Consider the following 22,221-nt stretch of genomic DNA (forward strand, 5'->3'; position numbering starts at 1 on the left):
TTGCACAGAACGGGTGGGAGAGGAAGGGCAGGCACACGGCTGGCCCTGGTCCGAGGGCAGGACGGACCCATCCTATGGGGGGCATCCCACCCCACCCCGAATGTGGGTGCCCCTGGTGTCTCCCTCACCCTGGCAGCTCTGCACCTGGGCGTCTGGCCTGCACCTGAGCACTGGGCCTGCATCCTATAGCACAGTGGGGGGCCCCCCCGCCCACTTCGCTCCCTCCCCTGCCCCCTCACTCCCCTCCCCTCCCCTCACTCCCCTCCCCCTCCCCGTCCCTCCCCTCCACCCCCGCCCCCTCACCCCCCTCCACCCGCGCCCCCTCCCTCCCCTCCACCCCGCCCCTCACTCCCCTCCCCCACCACCTCACCCCCTCTACCCCCGCCCCCTCACTCCCCTCCCCCACCCATACGGTGTGGTGAAGCCCTGACCCCAGCAGCTGCATCAGTGCACGGAAGCCCACACCCTTCTCTCCAGCACTCCCCACCCCCCACAAGGCTGCTCAGAAGGCCTGGAGCCCCTCGGAAGGAGCTCTGGTGACAGCCACTGCCGCCACTGGCCGTGGAAGCTCCAGGTCACCGTCCTAACCACCTCTGCAGATGCCACCTCCTCCAATTAGAAGGCACCTGCTTGGCGGTGCAGCCAGGCTCATCCCCGTAGACCCTGCTCTTTTAGGAGACCCCCCAGCCCCGAGCAGCCAGGTGCCGCACCCCTGTGTGATTTGGGGCTGGTGCCTCCACTTCCCTGACCCAGCTGGGTGCGCAGGCCCTGGGGTCAGCCCGTGACTGTCTGTCCTGGGTCTCCAGGCCGCAGGACATGACTCACATTTGAGTGAATTGATGGCGTTTGGCCCCTTGTCCAACCAGTATTTACTGAGCACCAGAGCAGGTGGCTCTGAGTCAGGCAGACGTGGACCAGATACACAGCTCCTTCCTGAGCGGGCGTCCCGTCTATGAAGCGGCCCTCACCACGCCCCAACTTGGAGGGGCCGCTGGGGAAACGTGCCCCCCGCCCTCGCGTCGTGCCATGTCCCCTCACACCCAGGGCTCCCCGTCAACCCGGGTCCTCCCGGGCCTGCTGCCCCCAGGCAGGGTCCCTTGGCATCCTGAGGACCCCGTCAGGGTGGCTTGTCTTGCAGACAGGAGGGCCTTGTTTGTGCCTTTGTCTCCCGGGCCCCTGGGGCGGACTGGCAGCTGGCTCCCCGGGTCCTGGCCGGCCTGATGCCGGGGAGGTGATTTTGAAGGACTGAAGGGGAGTGAGCACAGGCCATTGACCTGAGCATGCCGAGGCCCCACCCTGGCTGCACCTGCCAAACGCCAGGCTCTTGGGCCAGGGTCCTGCTGGTCACCTAAATCAGCGAGATGCCGGCCCAGCGCCCACAGCGCCCTCACCCAGGGATCCTACAGAGACGCCTGGCCGTGGCGGGCACTGCCGTCCATGCTGACGTGTGGGCCGACTGGAGGTGTGTATTCCATAGGGGGGTGCTGAGCTGAGCAGCCTCAAGTGTCTGGAGATCATCCAGGAGGACGAGGACCGCAAGGGGCCTTACGGCGGCCTGCTGGCCTTCAGGGCCACCTCCGAGGGGCACAGCAGGAAAGGCTGGGATCTGAAGGTACCCCTGACCCAGCCCCCAGCCCCGGCCCGGGCGCGCCCTGCCTGCGGAGCCGGCCTGAGCCTGAGCCTCGCCCCGCAGAGGAGGATGGCACTAGCCCAGCGGTACCTGGCCCAGGCGTCCGAGGTGCTGCTGCAGTGCCTGCAGGTAGCCCTGGGCAGCAACCTCCTGGACATCGCCGCAGCCGCCAGCCTGGAGATGGTGGAGTGCGTCGGCACCCTGGACCCTGCGGCCACCTGCCAGTTCCTGGCGCTGTCTCAGGTGCGCTCTGCTCTGGGCGCCTTCCGCAAGGTCCCTCTTAGCCACTGGGGAGAAGGAGGGTCCCCGAGACCCCGATGCTCCCTCCGTTGGTGGCCCTGCCAGCCAGGCTGCAGTTGGGCTCTGCCTTAAGCATGCCGCTCATTGGAGGAAGCACCGTGGGCACCAGGAGAAGGGGTCCGGCCCCCCGAGGTCGCCCGGAGGCTCATGGATGCACGAGCAGTGGAAGCCCTCCAAGCTCGTGTTCCTGAGACGTAGGGCAAGAGCGCCGAGCCCTCCTCCCTGCATCCTGAGCTGCAGGCCTGCGGGCACAGCGGTGAAGGTCCGGCCTGGCCTTGCCCCGCGGTTGTGCCGGCCGCCAGGAGGAGCACCTGGGGGCCCACCCGCCCTGGACGGTGCCCGGGCCCCTCGGCAGCCTCCGTGGTCTGTTTCAGAGCTGCTCGGCTGCGGAGGGGATGCGAGATGTCCTGCTCACGGCCACGGCCAACACCAGCAGCTCACAGCTGGCCGCGCTGCTGCAGCTCCAGCACAGGCTGAGGTGCCAGGAGAGGACGTCCACCAACCTGTTTGCCAGCGTGGAGCAGAGACTGGCCGCCATATCCAAGGTGACCAAGCTAGGGACGCCCTTGACCCTGCCCCTGGCCCCGCGGCTCTGCAGACACACTCGGACCGAGTCCAAATCCTGGCTTGCTGTGTGGTTCTGGGAGGGTCACTCAACCTCTCTCAGCTGCAGCTTCCTCATGGGCCCGGTGGGGGGACAGCAGCCCACCTCCTCGGTGACAGCGAGAGTCAGCGAGCTCACGAGTATAAATGCCCGGCGGCTGCAGCAGGCCGCAGAGGGGACGGTACCCCCGGGCTCTGCTTTCAGCCCTCGCTGTGTTTGAAGAAAAGTTTTATACTCAGTCAAGTCTTAGAGTTTAATTTTGAAAGAAATTTGCAGAGCATGGTAGCTAATAGCACCTCTGCTTTTATTTGGACTAGCAAATATGAATTGGAGATTTAAAGAAATTAAACTTGATGAAACTCAACAGAGAAAACAGGCCCGGACGCTCTGGTCAAGCCCACCCTCCTCCTTCGTGGGGCTTCCACGGTTACTTGCATGGGCCGACCTCATATCCCTTGATCTAGGCTGCTTTCCTCCTTTTGACCTCTGAGGACGGGATGACTCTCTGTGGTGGGGCCGTCCTGTGCGCCATGGGTGTTTAGCGGCGGCCTGGCCTCCAGCACCTCCCCAGGTGTGACAACCAAAAAAGTCACCAGGCCGAGAGCCAGTGCTGTGACCCAGGGACGGGAATCCTCCCTCCTGTGGGGTGGAGGCAAGACGGGGTGCCGGCTGCTCTAGGCCAGGCCAGCCTGGAGGAGGTGAGAAGCAGTATGTGAACCGTGAAAACACTAACAGGTGAGAACCAGTGAGCGTTCTGCTAAGATGCCTTACTGGAGGGAAATGGCCCAGGAGCCAGTCAGCGCGGACCACCGTCCTGAATCTGTGAGCACAAGTGATGCAGCTTCAAAGGCCCAAAAGAGAACTGCCAGAGACAGAGCAGCCGCAGACAGACCCCTGGCTCTGCGGGGAGGCTGCAGCCGCCCTCTTGGCTGCTGGCACGATGAGCAGATGAAGAGGCAGTGGCCTGCAGAAGCGTGCGGGGCGTCTGTGAGTGCAGGAGGTCTGGACAGACCTGGCCTGGAACGCTGCACCAGCATGACCAGCCCTGGGCCACAAGAGGCCTCAACAAGTTCCAAAGCACTGAAGTCATTCAGTTTGTTTTCTAACCACAAGGAAATTAAAACAGAAATCAGTAACTAAGAGATACCTGTAAAACACACAACTGCCTTGAAATTAACCAGTATGTCTATCGTCATCCGTTTGTCAAAGAGGAAATCACGATGGAATTTAGAAAATACTTTAAATTGACTTAGAGAATAAAAATACTGTATATCAAAACCTAGGAGACTTGTCTAAAACAGGGCATGGAGGAAAAATACAGCCTTGAATACAAAAGAGAGTCTTAAAAACAGTGATTTAAGCTGTGATTTCAAGAAGCTACAGTAAAAACACCTAAGAAAAATGGAAAACAAATAAGAACGAGAACAGCAGAAGCCATGAAATTAAAACACACTTACGGCAGAGGAAATCAGTCATGACAAGTGCTGGTTCCAAAGAGAAGACTAATAAAATTGATAAACACTTAGAAAGGCCCGATAAAGAAAAAAGAGAAAGAAAACAAAAATTTCAGTATTGGTAATAAAAAGACATCATGAGATCCTTCAGACATCAAGAAGCTAATAAGAGACTATTTTTTTATAAACTTACTCTAATAAATTTGACAATTTCGATGAAATGGACAAATTCCTCCAAATATATTACCTACCAAAGCGGACAGAATGGAAAATCTGAATAATATCGCTTCAAGAAATGGAAGCTTTTATTAAAAACATTCCCACAAAGAAAATCCCAGGCCCAACTGGCTTCGTCAATAAATTCTTCCAGACATCGAAGGAAGAAATAATCCTTCAAAACACTTCCAGAGGATAGAAATAAAAGGAATACTTCCTAACTGTCTTTAAAGAGGCCCAGTGAGCCTCGATACTAGAAACCTAGCAAGGACGTTACATGGAAGGAAAATCTCTCTCATCAACGTGGACACAAAGAATTAGCAAGTAAAATCCAGCGATTATAAAAGGGGTAATACATGAGGATCAAATGGCTGTGTTCCATGTGGTTTAATACTTTTAAATCATTCAATATAATTCACCGTATTAACAGGAGGAAAAGGAGAAAATCGTAAGATCATCTTGATAGATGCAAAAAAAAATTTGTCAAAATTCAGCACCAGTCTGTGATTTCAAAAAATCAAGATAGAAGATAATTTTCTTAATTTGATAAAGAATGTCTTTAAAACTCCATATCAAACATCATACTATAAGGCTTCCCTGGTGGCGCAGTGGTTGAGAGTCCGCCTGCCGATGCAGGGGACACAGGTTCGTGCCCCGGTCCGGGAGGATCCCACGTGCCGCGCAGCGGCTGGGCCCGTGAGCCATGGCCGCTGATCCTGTGCGTCCGGAGCCTGTGCTTCGCAACGGGAGAGGCCACAGCAGTGAGAGGCCCGCGTACCGCAAAAAAAAAAAAAAAAAAAAAAAAAAAATCATACTATATACTAAAATTTTCTCCTTGAGTCAAAATGACACAAGAAAGCTATCACTGCTTCTATTCAATGGAACAATTAGACTCGAAAAACGACTAAAGGGCGGAAGCACTGAAAAGGAAGAAGTAAACCTGATTATTCCCAATCAGCATGATTGTGGGCCTTGAAAACCATAGTCTCTCGATAACAGATTTAACACGCAGATTTGGCAGGTCACTGCTGAAGGCTGTAAACATGAGTTGTATCTCTACATGCCAGCTACAAACAAGCAATTACAATGTCTGAATAATACCGTTTTCAGTAACATCAAAAACAATCAAATACCTAAGGAAAATCTAACAAAAGATACACATGACTTCTACCCTGAAAACTGCAAACCTTCCAAAGGAAAATTCAAGAAGAACTAAGTAAGCACAGAGGCAGCTGTATTTGTGGGGGAAGGCTCCACAGTAAGATGTTTGTAAGGAAATGCCAGCTTACTATACAAGATACCAAGACCTATTTAAAACGACAGAAGGTAAGACAGCGTGGCATTGGCACGCAAATGGAGAAAATGACCGATGGGACGAGAAAACGCCCAGAAACAGACCCACCACCCACACCTGACAGATGTCAAGCGCGACACTTCGGGCAGAAGAGCGGATGGTGCAGCCCTGCACGGAGGGCAGCTCTGCCTGCGAAGGTAACACAGCAGAGCTTTCAGCAGCTTTAAGGGGACCTCTGCATGCCTTCGGAGTAGGGAAGACTTACCACGCAGGAGACAGAGGTGCCAACCGTCAAAGGGGGAGTGATCAGTTGTACTGCACTGACAGAACTTGTGCTCATCGAAACCATAGCCCAGGAGTCAAAAGGCAAAGCCCCAGAGGAGATACACGCGAGGGGCCAGGGGCTGGTGTCCTGTGTGTAGACAGGAGGTGTCCCCTCCCGGCCGGCGAAAGACTGACTGTCCCACAGAAAACAATCACAAGACTGGAATTTCACAAAAGATACCCAAGTGGCCAGTAAACTTTTTAAATGACGCGCAAGTTCACTGGTCATCAGGAAGATGGAAAAATTAAACCCCCATTCAGGTACTGCTAGACATCCACCAGAACGGCTGAAAGGCAACAGGTGCAAAGCCCCAGGGCGGGCGAGGAGGCGGGGCCCTGGCGGGGGTGGAAGCGACGTCCCCCAGCAACTCCCCTGCGGCCGGTGGTCCCCAAAGAACAGACGTCACAGCAGCATTTGCGGCCCCAAAAGGGAGCCCACCCAGGTGCCCAGTGGCCACAGAAGGGATGAGAAGTGGTGCCCTCACCGATGGGGCACTCTGCAGGCAGCAAAGGGCAGCAGGGTCAGCCGCCACGTGCGCCAGCCCGGAGGGGCCCCGGGCCTCGCACAGCGGGCCGCCCGAGCTGCGGAAGCCTGCCGGCTCCTCCCCTGGAGCGAGGCCGTGGCCCCTGTGAGCAGCCCACAGCCTCCCGAGCGCGGTTCCCACGGCTTCCCTGTGTCTGCTCGCCGCCGGGGCAAGCGTCCCAGAACCGCACCGCCGTGGGCTTGAGTGCGGACGCTGGTCGGCTTTGGCAAAGCCGAAGCTCATTTCATCCGAAAGTGGGGAATGGACTTCTGAGCAACCGTTCCTCTTTGGGGAGGCGGCCCGCGGGGTGCTGTGTGGCCCGCGCTTCGGACCCCTCCCCGCAGAGAAGGGGGACCCGGGTCAGGGCAGGCTGAACCGCCGGCCACCCCCGTCCCCCGCGGCCTGCGGGCCAGGAAGCGCGGGTCCTGCGCGTGCCCTGCCCGACGTCTGCGCGGGGGGCGCCGGGACCGCGGGGAGGGGAGAGGGCGGCAGCTGTGCTGCAGGACGTGCCGGGGCTTCTCCGTGCGCCTTTGGGCTCGGTGCCTTTGCCGGGGTGCGGCGGCGGGTCTGGCTCTGGCGGTACCAGCGGAGCCAGTGTCCAGGGCAGCGGTGAAGTCCGCGTGCGTCTGCTGCCTCCTTGTGGCGGCGCCCGGCCCCGCAGCCGCCGCCCGGGCCCGCGGCCCCGCAGCCGCCGCCCGGCGCTGACTCCTGACTGCCGCCCGCAGGCTTGGCAGAATCTCTGGGTCACCGAACAGCACTTTAACTTCTTGAGTGAAATCCCTCCCACTTTTCGGATCCTCTTTCTGCACCACTCACGGGACAGGTGAGGCCTTCTCGCTCCTGTTCTCGGGCTTGCTACCCAGGCTTCTGCCCGCTAAGGACCCTGTGGACACAGCATGGGGGCTGCGAAGCCGAGGGACAGACAGGCCGGCGGGGGCTGCCCGCTGAGGGGGGCGGGGGGGGCGACCGTCCCTCTGCCACGATGGCCAGGCTGGTCCGTACGACCCGGGGAGGGGAGAGGGCACGGTGCCACCTCCCACCAGCACGTGGCCCTGGTCTGAAGTTCACTGCTCGAGTGGCGCAGAACCCACTGGTCTGGGGAGAAGCTGGTGTCCCAGCCTCTGGCAGCACCGCACACAGAGCCCCCCCAGGGGCCTGTTTTAACCCTGTGTCTGACTTGGCTGGGGCACCGCAGGGAGGAGGCTCCTGTTCCCAGCAGTGTGGGTATGTGGCACAGAGTCGGCCTCGTCGGGGCTCCTCTGGAACCCCCGGAGCTGGGCTTTGACCCCACCCTACGTCCTGCCAACAGGACCCATCTGTACGGCGCTGCCTACGAGAAACCCAAGTGCATCCCTGCAGCCAAAGGCAAAGTGCTCCAGGTCGGGGGTGAGTCCTGCCAGAGCACCACCCTCGGGGTGCGTGCAGCGGTGCGCCCACCGGGCACCAGGGCCGAGCGTGCGCATGCGTTCACACCCGCCGTCCCCTCAGCCCTGGGGGGCGTTCTGTGAAGCCGCGTGTGGGGACAGCGGCAGCGTCTGTCTCTGCAGGCTCCTGCAAGGTGGCTCGGGTGGCCGTGAGCCCGGCCGCCTTCTCCTCCCTGTTGGCCAGTGCCCAGCGGTTCCGGGAGCACGCCCAGGCCGAGGCGCACAGTGAGGACACGGCCCTGAGCCCAGGCTTGGTGAGGCCCCGAGCCCGGTGCCAGGGCTGCTCCCACCCCGCAGGGCAGGGTGGGGAGGCCTGGGCGAGGACCACCCCCAGGTACTGCTGGACCCCGGGTCAGGCTCCCCGACCAGGCACGGGGCCAATCCTTGGGCCAAGTCTGTTGCAGACGCCTCCATGATGCTGGCAGAGGAGTCGGGGGTGGGGGGCGCCCTGGCTGCTGAGCTGGGCCTGTCCTGGGGGGTCGCCTGCAGCGTCTCGCCCCTCTTCCCCTTTGACACCTCTGACTGTGGCTGTCTTTTGGGTTGAGAAGGAGTCAGAAGGCGTGCCCCTGAGCAGGGAAGAACACTCTCTGCAGAGGCTCGCGGAGGTCGTGAAGCCCATGGAGGAGTATCTGAGGCCGCTGTTCCCGCTGCTCAGCTGCCCCCCGGAAGCCAGGTACCCATCGAGGGCTGATTCCTGAGGAGCTCAGGGACTGAGGGCGTGGAGAGTGGGCGCCGTCTGGATTGCCCGAGCCCTCGGGGTGCAGGGTCGTGTTGTCTCTCTGTCCCCACAGGTGTGCACAGGTACGGGGAGCCAGGGGCATTGTGACACCCAGGGCTGGGGTGGGCAGGCTGGGGGGCGCGGCCTGCAAGCACTCCCTGAGTCCCAGGGCCAGCTGAACGGCTGGCTGTGGGCGTATGAAAGTCAGAGCTGTTTCCTTTGTGGAAATTCGCACCTCTGAGGCCACAGCGCCATGGGCTTAGTGGGCCTCTCTGTGTGCTGGATCAGACCATTCGATTAAATGGGAGACGTGCACAGGCTCTTTGAGAAGAGAAGCCCGGCCTCTGCCCGCCTGCCATCGGGAGGAAGTCTGGCCCTGCTTGAAACCTTTTCTGGGGGCGTCCCCGCCGTGCAGGCCCCTGCCGCCCTCTGAGCCGCTGGCCTGGGTGTGAGAGGGAGGGGAGGGCCCGGCGAAGTGCCTGGCCCCTTGGGTCTGCGTTTGGTGGGAGACAAGGTAGAAGGCTCGGGCACGTGACCTTCCCTGATTGGCCAGCAGGTCAGAGCATCCTGAATCCTGTGTGTTCACGTCCTGCGTGTTGTCCCTGCCCCCATCTCAGGAGACCAGTCCCCAACAGCGGGCTGGAGAGTCTTGTGGCCCTCACTGCCCTTGTGGGAACAGCCTGAAGAGATGCTGTCCCTGTTCTCAGTGATTTTCATGGAGTTTTTAAAACCTGAATCTCTGCCTCTGCCTTTCAGAGCACCAGTTCCCACAGTTGTTTCGGATTTGGGAAAATACAAGGGCAAAGACAAGGAGAGGAAAGTGTCCCCGCCTCAGGGTGAGTGGGGCCCCAGGTCCGCGTCTGTGGGATGGAGGCCGGCAGAGCTGCGCTCTCTGTGGCTGCAGCGGGGCCGGCAGGGGCAGCCTTCCCAGAAGGTTCGCAACACCCCGCCGCTGCCCATGCGACCGCAGATGCCCCTGCCCTGCCAGATGCCCGGGCAAAAACCACGGTGACGTCGCCGTCACCCTCCTGAGCACGTCAGACGACAGGAGGGCAGATGGGCTTCCCGGGTCAGCAGTCTGCTGATTTCCTACGTGGGAGATGAAATGCTCTTGTTTTGCTTCCCGCCACCTGCCCCGTGGCTGAGTCACCCCAGTGCCCGAGGTCCCAGCGCCACGCTGAGTGTGTGCAGCTGTCAGGATCCCAGTGACCACTTGTGTGACCTGAGCTTCTGCCCTAAAAGTTCCCAGATGAAAACCTGCTGGATTTTAAGTAACTTGACTTGACTTTGCAAACACATCAATTCCATTGACATATCTGGTGGCCTCAGCCTTTTCACCAGTTTCCCGACGGCTGGAGAAGCCGAGGTGTCGCGGGAGCACCACCCCCTTCCTCTAACGGAGCTGTCCCCAGAGGCCATGGCCCCTGTCTGGACAGTCCTTGGGGAGGGGGGTTAGTGCAGATGTTCGTCCCTTGAAGGGGTTCCCTGGGGAGGAGGAGCTGTGGCTCCAGCACCTGCTTCCGGAGTGGCCGCGGAGCCTGGGCGGCCCTCAGAACCACAGAGGACCCGACGTCCCCCTGGCCTGGGCTCTGTCCGGGTCCTGGCTGTGACCCGGCCGCACCATCAAAACCAGCGTGTACCCCCAAGACGGCTGGCATGTCTGCGAGCTGTGCCCAGTTCAGACTCATTTCCGCGTCTCCCGCCGGGCGGGGGAGCAGCCAGACGGCCTCAGTGGTGAAGGGCAGAGCTCGGCACTCAGGTGTCTGCTGCTGCCTTGGTAGCCGCTGGCGTTCCCGCCCACAGTGCAGCCCGAGGTCGCAGACAACATCATCCTGATCGCTGACAGGCCCCTTCTGGAGCTGCCATTAGAAGGTCTCTCTGTGTTCGATGAAGGGATGGTCTCCTCCGTGTCACGAGAGTTTTCTCTCCAGATGCTGTGGAACCGCCTGCAGAGAAAGGAGACAGGTAAGAGCTACACTGATACTTGACTTTAAAATGCAAATATTTAAGTGACTTTCACGATAAGAGAATGTTAACTCTTGTCAAAAAATAGTTATCAGATGTTGCCATACTTTTCGAGGCCCTGGTTCATTCAGAGAACACCTACTATGTGCCGGTGCTCTGTTAGGTGCCAGACGTTCCCTGAACAGGAAATTTAACTTTGTTCTTGGCCTCACATACTTCTGTTTCAAAGGAGGGGACTGGTGGTAACCAACCAACTACACAGTTAATCATCAATCAGATGGTGAGAGACAATGAGGGTGAGGACAAGGGGGACCTGGCTTGGTCTGGGGGTGGCTGGGGACTCAGGCATGATCATGTTCTGTGACATGGATGTGCCTGGGGTGTGAAAATTTTCCAGGATGTACACTGGTGCTGTGTACAGTTTTCTGCATGTATGTTGCACTACGATAAATATCAAATTACATTAAAAGTAGATAGATTGGACTTTTGTTTTCATCCAAGATGAGGTGACAGGGACCAAATTTGCCCTTACAGCTGGAACAACAAAAACTCAAACAAAGATACATGAAACAGGGACTTCCTTGGCGGTCTAGTGGTTAAGGCTTCACCTTCCAATGCAGGGAGTACTGGTTTGATCCCTGGTCGGGGAGCTAATATTGAATTGTAACAAATTCAATAAAGACTTTAAAAATGGTCCACATCAAAAAAATAAATAAATAATTTGAAAAATATATGAAACAGCAGTTTTCAGATATTGGAGAACAGGCAGTGGGGGACAGCAATCCCCAAGAGAGAGAAATAAGCAGGTGAGCCCCAGCTTTCTGCCTGGAGAGAATCTACAGGCTGTAGCACATGGTGGGTGGGTGGGTGGGGACGAGGCAGAGCCTGGCGGTCTCCCTGAGGTGAGGAGATGAGGGACTGGGGACCCAAGGCGGTCCTGGGAGGAGAGACCTGCAGAGAGTCCCCCTCAGTCTTCTGCTGAGAGCCGGTCAGTGCAGGTGTGTGTGGAGACTACAGCCAGAATGGAACATCTTATCATTCACAGGTATCAGGTACAGGACCAGAGGGCATTGCCTGTCTGCACTAGGGAGACTGGCTTTAGTCCCACCAACAGAACTTAAAAATAGGCCTCAAGGGATCAAACTATTTCCAGGTAACTTAACTGCATCTCAAAATAAAGCTCAAGATGTATAGAGTTTTTTTAAAAATCCAGGACCCAACAAGGAAAAATTCAAAATGTCTGACGTCCAGTCAAAAATCACCTGGCATGCAAAGACCCGTGGTTAAGAGAAAAGCCAATCAAAAGCAGACCCAGAGGTGACACAGGTGATAGTTCCTGTACCTATAATCCACGTGCTCCAGGAGGTGGTAAGCAAAGACACGGAAGATGTAAAACGGACCAGAACTGAACTTCTGCTGAGGAGGGACATGCCCTGGGCAGCATTAATGCAACTCGACATGACAGGAGAAGAAACTAGTGAGCTTGAAGAAGTAACAGCAGGAAAAATCTGAAAAAAAGACAAAAACAACAAAAACACAGAGCACCAGTGAGCTGCTGGGAAAAGTGAAGCGGCCGAACCTGCCTGTAACTGGAGTCTTTGCAGGGGGAACATTTGAGTTACTAATGGCCAATGTTTTCCAATTTTGATGAAAACTGTAATCCTTCAGACCCAAGAAGTTCAATGAATCCCAAACAAGAACTAAAACCATACCAGGGACCATTGTAGTCAGGGTGATTAAAACCAGTGACAGAGTATTTTACAAGCAGCCAAAGAAAAAGGACACATTATGTATCCAGAAACAAATACAAGAGAGTTAGCATGCTTCTCGGCTGAAACAATGCAAGCAGTGAAGAACGTCTTTAAATTATTAAAGAAAATATCTATCAATGCAGATATTTTTGAAAATAACTCTCAAAAACAATGGTGAAATACTTTTTCAGAAATAGGTGAGCTGAAAGAATTCTTCCCCAGCAGGCCTGCTTACCCCACAAGCAATGCTGCAGAGTGTTCTCCAGGAAGGAAAGAAAAGGATGGGAACCTGCAGCTGCACAAAGAAATAAACACCAGAAACTGGAATTAGGTGGGTCAATATTTAAAGCTTTTTTCTTAATTTAAAATCTCTTTAAAAGATTTTGACAGGGGCTTCCCTGGTGGCACAGTGGTTGAGAGTCTGCCTGCCGATCAGGGGACACGGGTTCGAGCCCTGGTCTGGGAGGATCCCACATGCCGCAGAGCAACTGGGCCCGTGAGCCACAACTACTGAGCCTGTGCGTCTGGAGCCTGTGCTCCGCAACGGGAGAGGCCGCAACAGTGAGAGGCCCGCGTACCGCAAAAAAAAAGAAATAAAAAATAAAAGATTTTGACAGCTTGGAGTGAAAAATAATAGCAACGTGTCGTGGGGTTCTACGGCATTATATAAATGTAACTTGTGGGGCAGCAAAGGCTGGTGGGGGGTGGAGAATGGAGGCTTGGGGTACTGGACCAGCACAGCCACTGAAAACAGAAACAAAGAGGTACAGCTAGTACTCAATGAGGAAGTCGAAACGGAATCATAAAAAAAAATACGATTAATCAGAAAAAGGCAGGAAAAAGAAGGGACGTGGAACAAAGAACAGACAGGACAAATAGAAAACAAGCAGCAAGATGGTGTGTTTCCACCGAACCACGTCAGTAATCACAGTCTCCGTACAAGGTCAAAACACCCCAGTTGAAAGGTAAAGATCACCTTTGGGGGTGGAAACGCAAGGTCCAAAACATGCTTCTTTAAGGAAGTCAGCTTAAATAAAAGGACGCTAATGGGCCAGATATAAAGGACGGGAGAGAGAACAGGCCTTGCGCCCCCAAGAGGCCACGGTGCTGGGCTCACCAGGAGCTGCCGGCGGGGCCTCGGGCTCAGGCCCCACCCATCTGCCCCCTCTGCTGCTGGGCAGCCCAGACCCTTCCACATTTTATGGGCCATTTGATGTCCTCACTTGTGAAAATCCATTCTAGTCTTTGGCCAGTTTTTCTCTTGGGTTACCTGGCTTTTGTTCTTTAGGTTTGTATAAATTTTCTGATGATTTCATGAACTACAGATCTCCTCCCAGTCTGCAGCTGGTCTTTTCACCCGTTTACGTGGTACCTCTTGGTGAACAAAATATTTGAACATAGTCCAATGTACCCATCTTCTCTTAATAGCTGGTGCTTTTGGGGTCTTTTTAAAAAGAATATTTTCTTACCTGAAGATCATGAAGATATTCTATGATGTCTTCTAAATATGTCTCTCTTTTTTTGTCCTTCATGTCTTTACGTACCTTTCATCCGAAATCGGTTTTGTGCACAGTGTAAGATAAGGGGCAGGTCTCTATTTCCCACGAGTCCCCTGCTGTGCGTGCCCCATTTACTGAAAGGGCCTTCCTGTCCCCACCGCTCTGCGCTGCCAGCGTGGTCTGGAAGAGCAGACCACCGCCTGGTGGGGTTAGCAGAATAGTGGCCCCAAAGGCGCCCAAGCCCTGACCCTAGGCCCAAGAGGAGGTGCCCCGATGTGACAAAAGGGCCTTTGCAGATGTGATTCAGTGAAGGGTCCTGAGATGGGGAGACTGTCCTGATTGTCTGGGTGGCCCAGTGTCATCGCCAGGGTCCTGAAAAGAGGGAGGCAGGAGGGTGCAGAGGTAGTGGAAGGAGCTCGTGGTGCCTCTGGAGGCTGGAAAAGGCAAGGGAGCCGATTCTCCTCTGGGGCCTCCCAAAGGAAACAGCCTCGCTCACACCTGGATTTTAATCCAGTGGGACCCCTTTCGACTCCTGCCTCCAGAACTGTAAGGTAATAAATTGGTGTTGTTTTTAAGCCCCAACATTTGTGGTAATTTGTTACAGCAGCAACTAGACCCTAATACAAACTCTCACCCTATAGTAACAAAAATACTGCATAAATGTGAGTGAAGTCTTTTCAATGCATTACGGAGTGGGGATAAAAAGGAGGATTCTGCAGGTCCCAGAGTCAAGTGTTCTCAGAGCCTTGAACCCTTCAGGCTGGAGGAATGAATGCCCTTCGAGTGTTAAATATTCACGGCAAACCTTTAAGGATAATCATGAAAGAGCATAACTGGTGTATAAATTCCAAACCAGTAAAGAGGGAAAATGAATAAGAAAAACAAGTGAACCAACCCCTCAGTCGGGTTACAAAGAGCCAGTGATGGAGACGCACACACGGAGCAGGGAGGAAGGAGAACCCACAGGCAAGGTGCTGTGGCCCATCCATTAGATCAGGAACTGAACAAGTGAGTGCACCACACCTGCCCACTAAAGACACAGTAAACAAGAGCATGTCAATAGGATGCCGGCCACGTGAGACTCCTGAACAGAAAGGAGGCACAAAAGCCAGAAAGCAAAAGAATGGAAAGAGAGGTGCCACGCGGGCGAGCCACCGAAAGGGCCTCCATCTCACTGTCCGCCGGAGCCGACTTTACAGCCATGGGCATCAGTAGGGCAGGGTCATCACACAGTGATAACGGTGAAGTTCGTCAGGAGGATCAAAGAGCCTCAAGTACGGAAGCAGCAAGTAACAAGCACTTGGGGCGAGGCTGGTGGGCACACCCCCGCGGTGGGAGGTTCCAGCACTTCTCCACGACTGACTGACGAGCAGATAGAGCACAAACAGAGGGAACTGGGGCAACGCGCTTAACAGACTCGGCTTAATGGACACACGGGCCCTGCGTCTAGAAATTAGAGACTCACGTTCTTTTCAGGTACACGTGAAACAGTCACAGAAACTGGCTGAGGCCACGTGTGATTAGGTTAGAAACCAATTCCCAAAAGACGGATTTTTAAAATTCCCGTACATTTGGAAATTTTAAAACACTGACTTCTAAAAACTCATGGGACTCAGAAGAAGCGATCATAGAAATGTCAAAGACTGGCTGGATGTTACTACAGCAGAATCTAGAAGGATCCTTTAGCTTTAAATGCTTAACAGATCATGAACAGACCCCAACAAAATAGGAAGCAAAGACAAAAATTAGTTATTTGGGAAAAAATAACCTCATAAAATAGACACATTTGGGTGAGAATGATCCAGAAAAAAATAGACAAGGCACAAATAATATGAGAAATAAAAGAGACACCAACTCTAAAGAGCATCAGAGATTTAAGAGGATAAGAGAATGTTACAAACAACTTTCTGACAATATATTCAAAAATTTAAGCAAAGTGGACAAAGTCCTAGGAAACTCGGAGACTCAAGAAGGAAAGAAAACCCAACGGCCTCATAGCGAAGAAAGGAAGGTCAATAGATTTACATTTCCCCACAAAAAATATCCGTTTTACCATTTTTCTGTTGAATTCTACCAAAATTTCAAGAAACCGTTCATGTCAGTCTATACACGTCTCCCCAAGTAGAAGGAAAAAAAGCCATCCTTCTGCTGGCCAGTCCGGACCCTGACACCCAAACTACTCAAGAGTAGCAAAGAAAGAAAGAAACGTGTGACATTTCATCACCCAGTTTGACCTTAAAAATTTACAGATATCACAGAGGAACAGATTAAAGGGAAAATGAACTTATAAGCGTCCAAGATGATGCAGGAAGAAAAGCATTTGATAAAATGCATGCATCCGTAATAGAAATTCTTAGCAAACCAGGAGTTCTCCTCATCCTGGTGGAGAAAGCCATCCAAATCTAGGGCAAGCTGCTTCCCAGTGGTGCCCCCGTAAAGCTGGGACATGGCAGAGAGGCCCACATCAGCACTTACATCTCCGAGGAGGCCGGATGGGAATGAAGGAAACTGGCATTATTTTCGGTTACCTTCACCAGCACGGGAGTGCAGCGGGGGCAGGGTGTAAGTCCTCCTGCAAGAGGGAGAGGGGCCAGCAGGGCCCAGCCCTCTGCGACTGGGCCAGCTCAGCAGGGGCACCGGTAGGTGCCCAGCGTGGTGTGTGATTGGGCAGCCGCATGGGCCCGGGAACCTCTGGCAGCCGTTCCGTTCTTGAGGTCTCCTGGCCCGGGCCTTTCCCAACCCTGTGAGCCTTTACCTTTGAGAGATTACTGCCATTTCAACTTTACAAAAATGAAAATCAACTGTTCACACCACTTCTTGTTTTTTTCATTGAGGTGAGATTCACGTAATATAAAATTAACCATTTTCAAGCGAACAATTCAGCGGCATTTAATGCATTCGAACATCGTGTACCACGGCCTCTGTCCAGTTCCAGGCCGTCACCACTTCTTGTTATTGTCTCAGCAGAAGGGAACGTGAAAAAGGAGAGCAGAGGTAAAGATCGCAGACAGAGAAGCACAGCAAAGAAGGGAGCAAAGGTAGGTGGTCGAGGCCCCGCTGAGGCGGAGAGCTGGAGGGGGCCTGCGGTCCGGCCCTGCCCCCGGGACGCATCCCCAAGGACCCCTGCCTGTCTTTGCAGGGCATCGTGTCCCGGATCATCCCCCCGCACTGCATCGCGGTCGACGCGGACAACTTCAGGTGTATCCTTTGCTGCTGCTTCTGCCCCAGACAGCGAGCGTGTGGTCCTGTTTCTCCTTAACCAAGGCCCAGTCGTTGTGGACCCCTACGAGGAGGCCCGAGGCCCAGGTGAGCCCTCCCGCCCACGCACAAGCCATACACCGCCCACAGCGCTCGGGGCATCGTGGACCGGGTGCCTCGGCCTCTGCTGCCACCCGGGCCCTCCGTCACCTCCTGCCACACTGACGGTGGGCGGGAGGGGGACACTGGTGTGCTCCGAGACCCCGCCCTCACCGTCTGCAGCCAGTCAGGGCGACAGCTTTGTGACACGGACCCGAGGCGGCCCCGGTGCCCCGCTCCGGGCCTGCGGGTGTGGCTGAGGGCTGCCTCTGCGGCTCCGGGACGGGTTCCTCAGCTCCTCTTTTGCTGAGCTGGTGTTTTCATCTCTCCACAAAGGAGGGAAGGAGCGCTAAGATTTCCACTCCCCCGGGGCCCCCGTCTGCGAGGGCCCAAAGCCCAGGCCTCCCTGCCACACCAAGGGCCACCAAGGGCACAGGGACCACCCGTGCCCACACACGCAGTGCTCCTAAGTTTTGTCACCATCCGATTCTGGCTGCAGAAATGCTGACTCCTGTCTCCGTGACCCGGGAAATTTTGGAAAGATTCCGAGACACGTTCACTGCGAGATGGGCGGGGCATCTGGGGAAGAAGCAGTTTCCCAGGTTGGCATCTGGGTTCCCGGAACGCCGTCCTGCGGTGGCTGCCGTGCACCAGCCCGAGGGGCGCTCCGCATGCGGCCCCTTCCCCCCGCCCCGTCCCGCCGAGGCTCCCTCCTGCCCTGACCCCCACTTCTGTCCTGTCACACCCTTCCTTCTGGTGCACGGAGGCGCCTAGATCCCCAGATCCTGGATGCGGACCTGGGCCCCCGCGGTGTGTGCACCCCAGCACAAGGGCCGGGCCTGTCCGTCGCGGGTGTGCGGGCCCAACCTCCAGGCGGGGCCTCGCGGAGGGGGCGGGGCCCCCCAGGAGGGCGGGGCGCGATGGAGGGGAGGGGCTTTGTCGGGGCGGGGCCCAGGAGGGGCGGGGCCATCTGGGGCTGGGACCTGGGCTCCTTGGCCGGGTGGAAGACCCTCTGCGGCTTTTCAGAGTCCGCCCTGTGGGGAGGGTGTGGAGCGGAAGCGGGGACAGTCTGCTCAGGATCGCGTCCTTAGCTCGCGGCTCCAGCAGACGCAGGGCTGTCCCCGCCGTCTCCCCACCCCGGGTCTCTCTCCTTCCCTTGGCAGCCAGGCCGAGTGGGAGCAGCTCCTGGGCAGATGCGGAGGCTTTTTCTTCTACGGGATGGAGAGCTTCCTGTCCCACATATTGGTAGAAAGGCTGGCCGCCATGAACTTGGAAGGTGAGACCGCCCCCCCCAAAAGCCCGCCAGACCCGCCGGCACAAGTCGAATCCGCACGGGGACAGAGCAGGGCGCCCCTGTGTCTTATCAGGTGTCTCCCCTGTCCTCTGATGGAGGGCTGGGGGGGCGCTTTAGGAAGGCACAGCAGGGCCTGGGGTGGGGGGGCCGGTGTGGACTGAGGGCCCCTCCTGCCCTCAGTCCCCCTCCTCCATTTCTCTGAGAGGCCTGGCCAGTGTCAGGCGTTGGAGGGGTCACCCCTCTAGGGCTGGGCCTGCAGAGTGCAGGAAGGCTGGGCGGGTGTTTCTGGAAAGTGCTGGTCACATCCCCTTCCCACCAGTTCTTCTACTTGAGATGCAGGCACTCTGGCCCCGTTTTCCCTCCCACTGTCCACTGGCCCCTGCGTCACCCAGCCCACCCCCAGGGTGCCCGTGAGTGTCGTCTGGCCTGCCCTCAGGTGACCTTCTCCTGAGGGGATTGCTGGGTAGCTGGTCACTGTGCACGGTTGAGTGGGGGCCTTTTCAGGGACCCCTCAGAGAAGCCCCTACCCTTGGGCTGTGTGGCACAGGTGGACACTGTCCGTGGTCGGAATACCTGAACCCAGCCCGTCACCCCATCTCCTGCCCAGACCCTGCCGATATGGGTGGGGTCCGCACGTTCTTACCCCAGGAGAAGGTAGAAACAGGCTTCTCTGAAACTTGAATTCCAGACCTTCTCAGACGAGCGGTGAGGGACACTGAAGAAATCATAGGCTCCCAGGCACCTGTAGGGGTGACAGCGTTGCTGGGTGCCCCCGCTGTTCCCAGCCAGGCCTGTCCTCACACAGCTGGAGGCTCTGCCTGCTCTGGGGATGGCCCCTGACGCTTGGCCTCTGCATCTGTGGGGCTTTCCGCACACCCACATCCAAGAGCTGCATTTTGGACACTGACCCCGTTTCAGTGGGCACACGGGACCAGGGCCACCGACACCCAGCCCCTGGCAAGCCGGAGTGCCTCACGGGTGGCCTCTGGGAGCCAAGACCCCTCTGCGAGGCAGGGAGAGCTGTGGCAGGCCCCGGGGTGGGCTTCCCTCGCTCGCCCGGCCCAGTCACCCAAGGAGGGCGTGAAGGGGGTGGGTCGGCCGAGGCAGATGACGGCCCGCTTGCCCGTGCAGCCCACGTGACCCAGGAAGGGGACGAGAGGAGTCGGAGCCTCGGTCAGGTCGGGCTGAGTTCCCACTACCCTCCGCGCCCTGGGCGACACCCCTGCCTGCACGGCGCCCTCACCCTGGGTGCCGCGCCTCTGAGCCACCCCTCCTGTGACCACAGAGTGCCAGATGGTGGTCCTGCTGGACCTGGCGCGGTCCTACGAGAGCATGCAGCGCTGCGTGGAGTCCTCGGAGAACAAGAGGTGCCCGGGGTCCCCTGCGCTCGGGCTCAAGCCTGCAGCCTGGCCACCGGCAGCTGACGAGGAACCTGGGGGGGCGCGTATAAGCCACGGTTGTCCGCCTGGGGCATTGTCCTTGCACCCCCTGGGCAGCTGGGATGCCATGATCCGGCCCCCAGACCCTGCCTGGCAAAGTCCTGGGGTTGGGGGATGGACAGTGCCAGCACAGACCACAGGCCTGGCTGGAACTTCAGGCAGCTGGGTTTGGGCCAGGAAACAGACAGCTGGCAACCAGGAGGACACCTTGGCTCCAGGGCTCCCCGCGTCACCTGTCACACATACCCCAGGGCCTCTGTGGGCTGCAGGCAGGCAGAGCAGAGGCCCACCCTCCGGCGGGGGTTCCCCTCCTGGCTCCACACCCCATGGCTGGGAGCGTCCAGAGGGATTTGGCAGGACTCTGAAATGACTTTTCTTGTTAAATGGTATTTAATTGTGTGTGGGGTGGGGGCGGGGGAGGAATTCTTGGTTCTTTCGAGAACCCTAGGAGCTGTCAGTCCAAATACACGGTCCAACACTTGGTGCTCTTCGGGCTGTGGGTGGAGGAGGGCTCGGACCGGGCCCTTTGGTGCCGGCCCACAGGAGCTCGGTCCCCCACAGTGCACCCCAACTGTCCTTGGAGGGGCCCATCGAGACGGCCGTCCTCCTGAGCCTGGTGGGGGTCGGGAGCATCGTGGCGAACCAGTGGCCGACGGTCCTGCGGGACAACGCGATGCGGGCCAGCATCCTGTGGGAAAGTGAGTCGTGCCTCCTGCAGCCCCGCGGGGCTCCCGGAAGCCTGTGGGGTGTTAACGGCCCCTCTGAAGGGGTGTTTCTTCTCTAGATCTGTTGACAGCTGGCAAGCCGATCGGGAGAACGACCCGCCTCCTTCAGAAGAGGGGAACCGGTGAAACTGTCAACCACGGTAACTAGGAACGGCCCTACCTCCTTGTCCATCCCTCAGGCTACAGGGTCAGGGGCCCCCACTTCTCCCATGTCTGCACAGCCTCCGAGGGTCAGCCTGCGCTGACAAAGACCGCTGCCTACAGTGAGATCTGGCATCGAATGTCTTTACGGAAACACACATGGGTCACTGGAACATCTTCATCTTCAAAACAGCTCGAGTCCCACAAACTCCAAAAGCCCTGATGTGTTCTCTGGGAGGCGGGGAGCCCACCCACTCCTTCAAGGCAAATGGAACCCTGAAGTCCACACGTAGCAGCCGCCTTACACATGGATTCTGGTGTAAAAACCTTAAATGCAGTGCGAGGTAGTCTAAGCTTTAGCAATACGTTGATGGGAGAATCTACCGTAACTAAGAAAGGTTTATTCCAGGGTGATTTAAATGATGAAATTTTCAAATATACAAGGCGAAGGGGGCGTCACATTCGAAACTCACATGGTCCGCGGTGCCCGGGAGGCTGTTGCCAAACAACAAAAGCCTGTGGAGCGAGTGGGCGAGGGCTGTGGTTGCTGCCTCCGCGCCTGGCGTCCCCGTCCGTAGGGACGCGTGGCGGCGTCCCCGTCCGTAGGGACGAGTGGCGGCATCCCCGTCCGGGCTGCGACCAGAGGCGGGGCCAGCAGCACCCTCATCTCTGCTGTGCTCCCCGCACGCGCCGTGAGCCTTGGTTGGGCCCCAGGCATCCTGTCCCCGTGAGCCCCGTGTTTCACAATCCCCGTCTGCTCTCCCCATAGATGAGGCCCCGCAGACCTGGAAGGACAGGCTGGTGCTCTTCCGGCCACAGCCACAGGGCTCGGAGCGGCTCCCCGTCACCCTCAACCTGGTCCTCTACGGGCTGCCGCACCAGGCCATCGTGTGATGGGGCCGCGCCTCCCCACAGCCCGTCCCCACCATCCGCAGTGCCCCTCCCACACACAGACACACAGAGACAGACACACAGAACACACACACACAGACACACACACACACACACGAATGCCTGTTGAAGTGGTGGAAACAGAACCGGGTCCACAGCCCGGATTGCAGCACCAAACTGGGCTCCTGGTTTGCCACTATCTGGGGCAACCCCCTGGGGGAGTGTGTGCTGTGTAGGATGCACTGCGCTGCCTTTGCTATTTCTGCAACTTCCTGTGAATCTATAATTAATTCACCATAAACATTTTTCTAAAAGCTCATCTTTGATTAGATTGAGAGGTGGTGATTCCCCTCTTTTGTGTTTGATTTTTTTCCTTTTTTCAAATATATACACATACTTGTTCCAGTTTTTTTTTTTTAAAGCACTAACTAATGACGAGGGAATAAATTCAAATCAAGCAGCGTTGGAAATATGAGCTTTCTTCTAGAAAGATGTTGGCACCCACCCAAACAACAAGAATAAAAGCTTCTGGAAATATTTCATCTGTGCAGCATCACATTTTTTACCTGATGCTGCATCTGCTCCTGTGAGAAATGTTCAACAGTGACTGCCGTTCCGCATATCAAAGCCTCTACAGTAACTTTCTGAATTATGTCCCAGCAACATAACAAATCACAGTATCAATTAGCTCCTATAACAGAAGTGGCATTCTGTAATACATTCAAGCATGA

General features: G+C 56.5%; 1 protein-coding gene across 1 annotated transcript in view; it reads left to right on the forward strand.

Moving 5' to 3' along the window:
* Positions 1-21,947, forward strand: part of CFAP46 (cilia and flagella associated protein 46) — a 95,927-nt gene extending 73,980 nt beyond the window's left edge. The window contains exons 41-58 of the mRNA XM_081249549.1: positions 1,478-1,612; positions 1,694-1,873; positions 2,305-2,475; positions 7,072-7,169; positions 7,656-7,732; positions 7,894-8,024; positions 8,319-8,443; positions 9,245-9,324; positions 10,292-10,453; positions 16,671-16,741; positions 16,843-16,903; positions 16,974-17,009; positions 17,500-17,602; positions 18,164-18,276; positions 19,580-19,661; positions 20,295-20,431; positions 20,518-20,598; positions 21,369-21,947. Of these exons, the coding sequence (XP_081105675.1) occupies positions 1,478-1,612; positions 1,694-1,873; positions 2,305-2,475; positions 7,072-7,169; positions 7,656-7,732; positions 7,894-8,024; positions 8,319-8,443; positions 9,245-9,324; positions 10,292-10,453; positions 16,671-16,741; positions 16,843-16,903; positions 16,974-17,009; positions 17,500-17,602; positions 18,164-18,276; positions 19,580-19,661; positions 20,295-20,431; positions 20,518-20,598; positions 21,369-21,493 (1,968 nt within the window). The 3' untranslated portion in view covers positions 21,494-21,947. The remainder of the gene's footprint in view (positions 1-1,477; positions 1,613-1,693; positions 1,874-2,304; positions 2,476-7,071; positions 7,170-7,655; positions 7,733-7,893; positions 8,025-8,318; positions 8,444-9,244; positions 9,325-10,291; positions 10,454-16,670; positions 16,742-16,842; positions 16,904-16,973; positions 17,010-17,499; positions 17,603-18,163; positions 18,277-19,579; positions 19,662-20,294; positions 20,432-20,517; positions 20,599-21,368) is intronic.
* The last annotated feature ends 274 nt before the right edge of the window (positions 21,948-22,221 follow it).

The sequence above is a fragment of the Mesoplodon bidens genome (genome assembly GCF_964165515.1).
Source record: "Mesoplodon bidens genome assembly, chromosome: 1".
NCBI lineage: Eukaryota > Metazoa > Chordata > Mammalia > Artiodactyla > Ziphiidae > Mesoplodon > Mesoplodon bidens.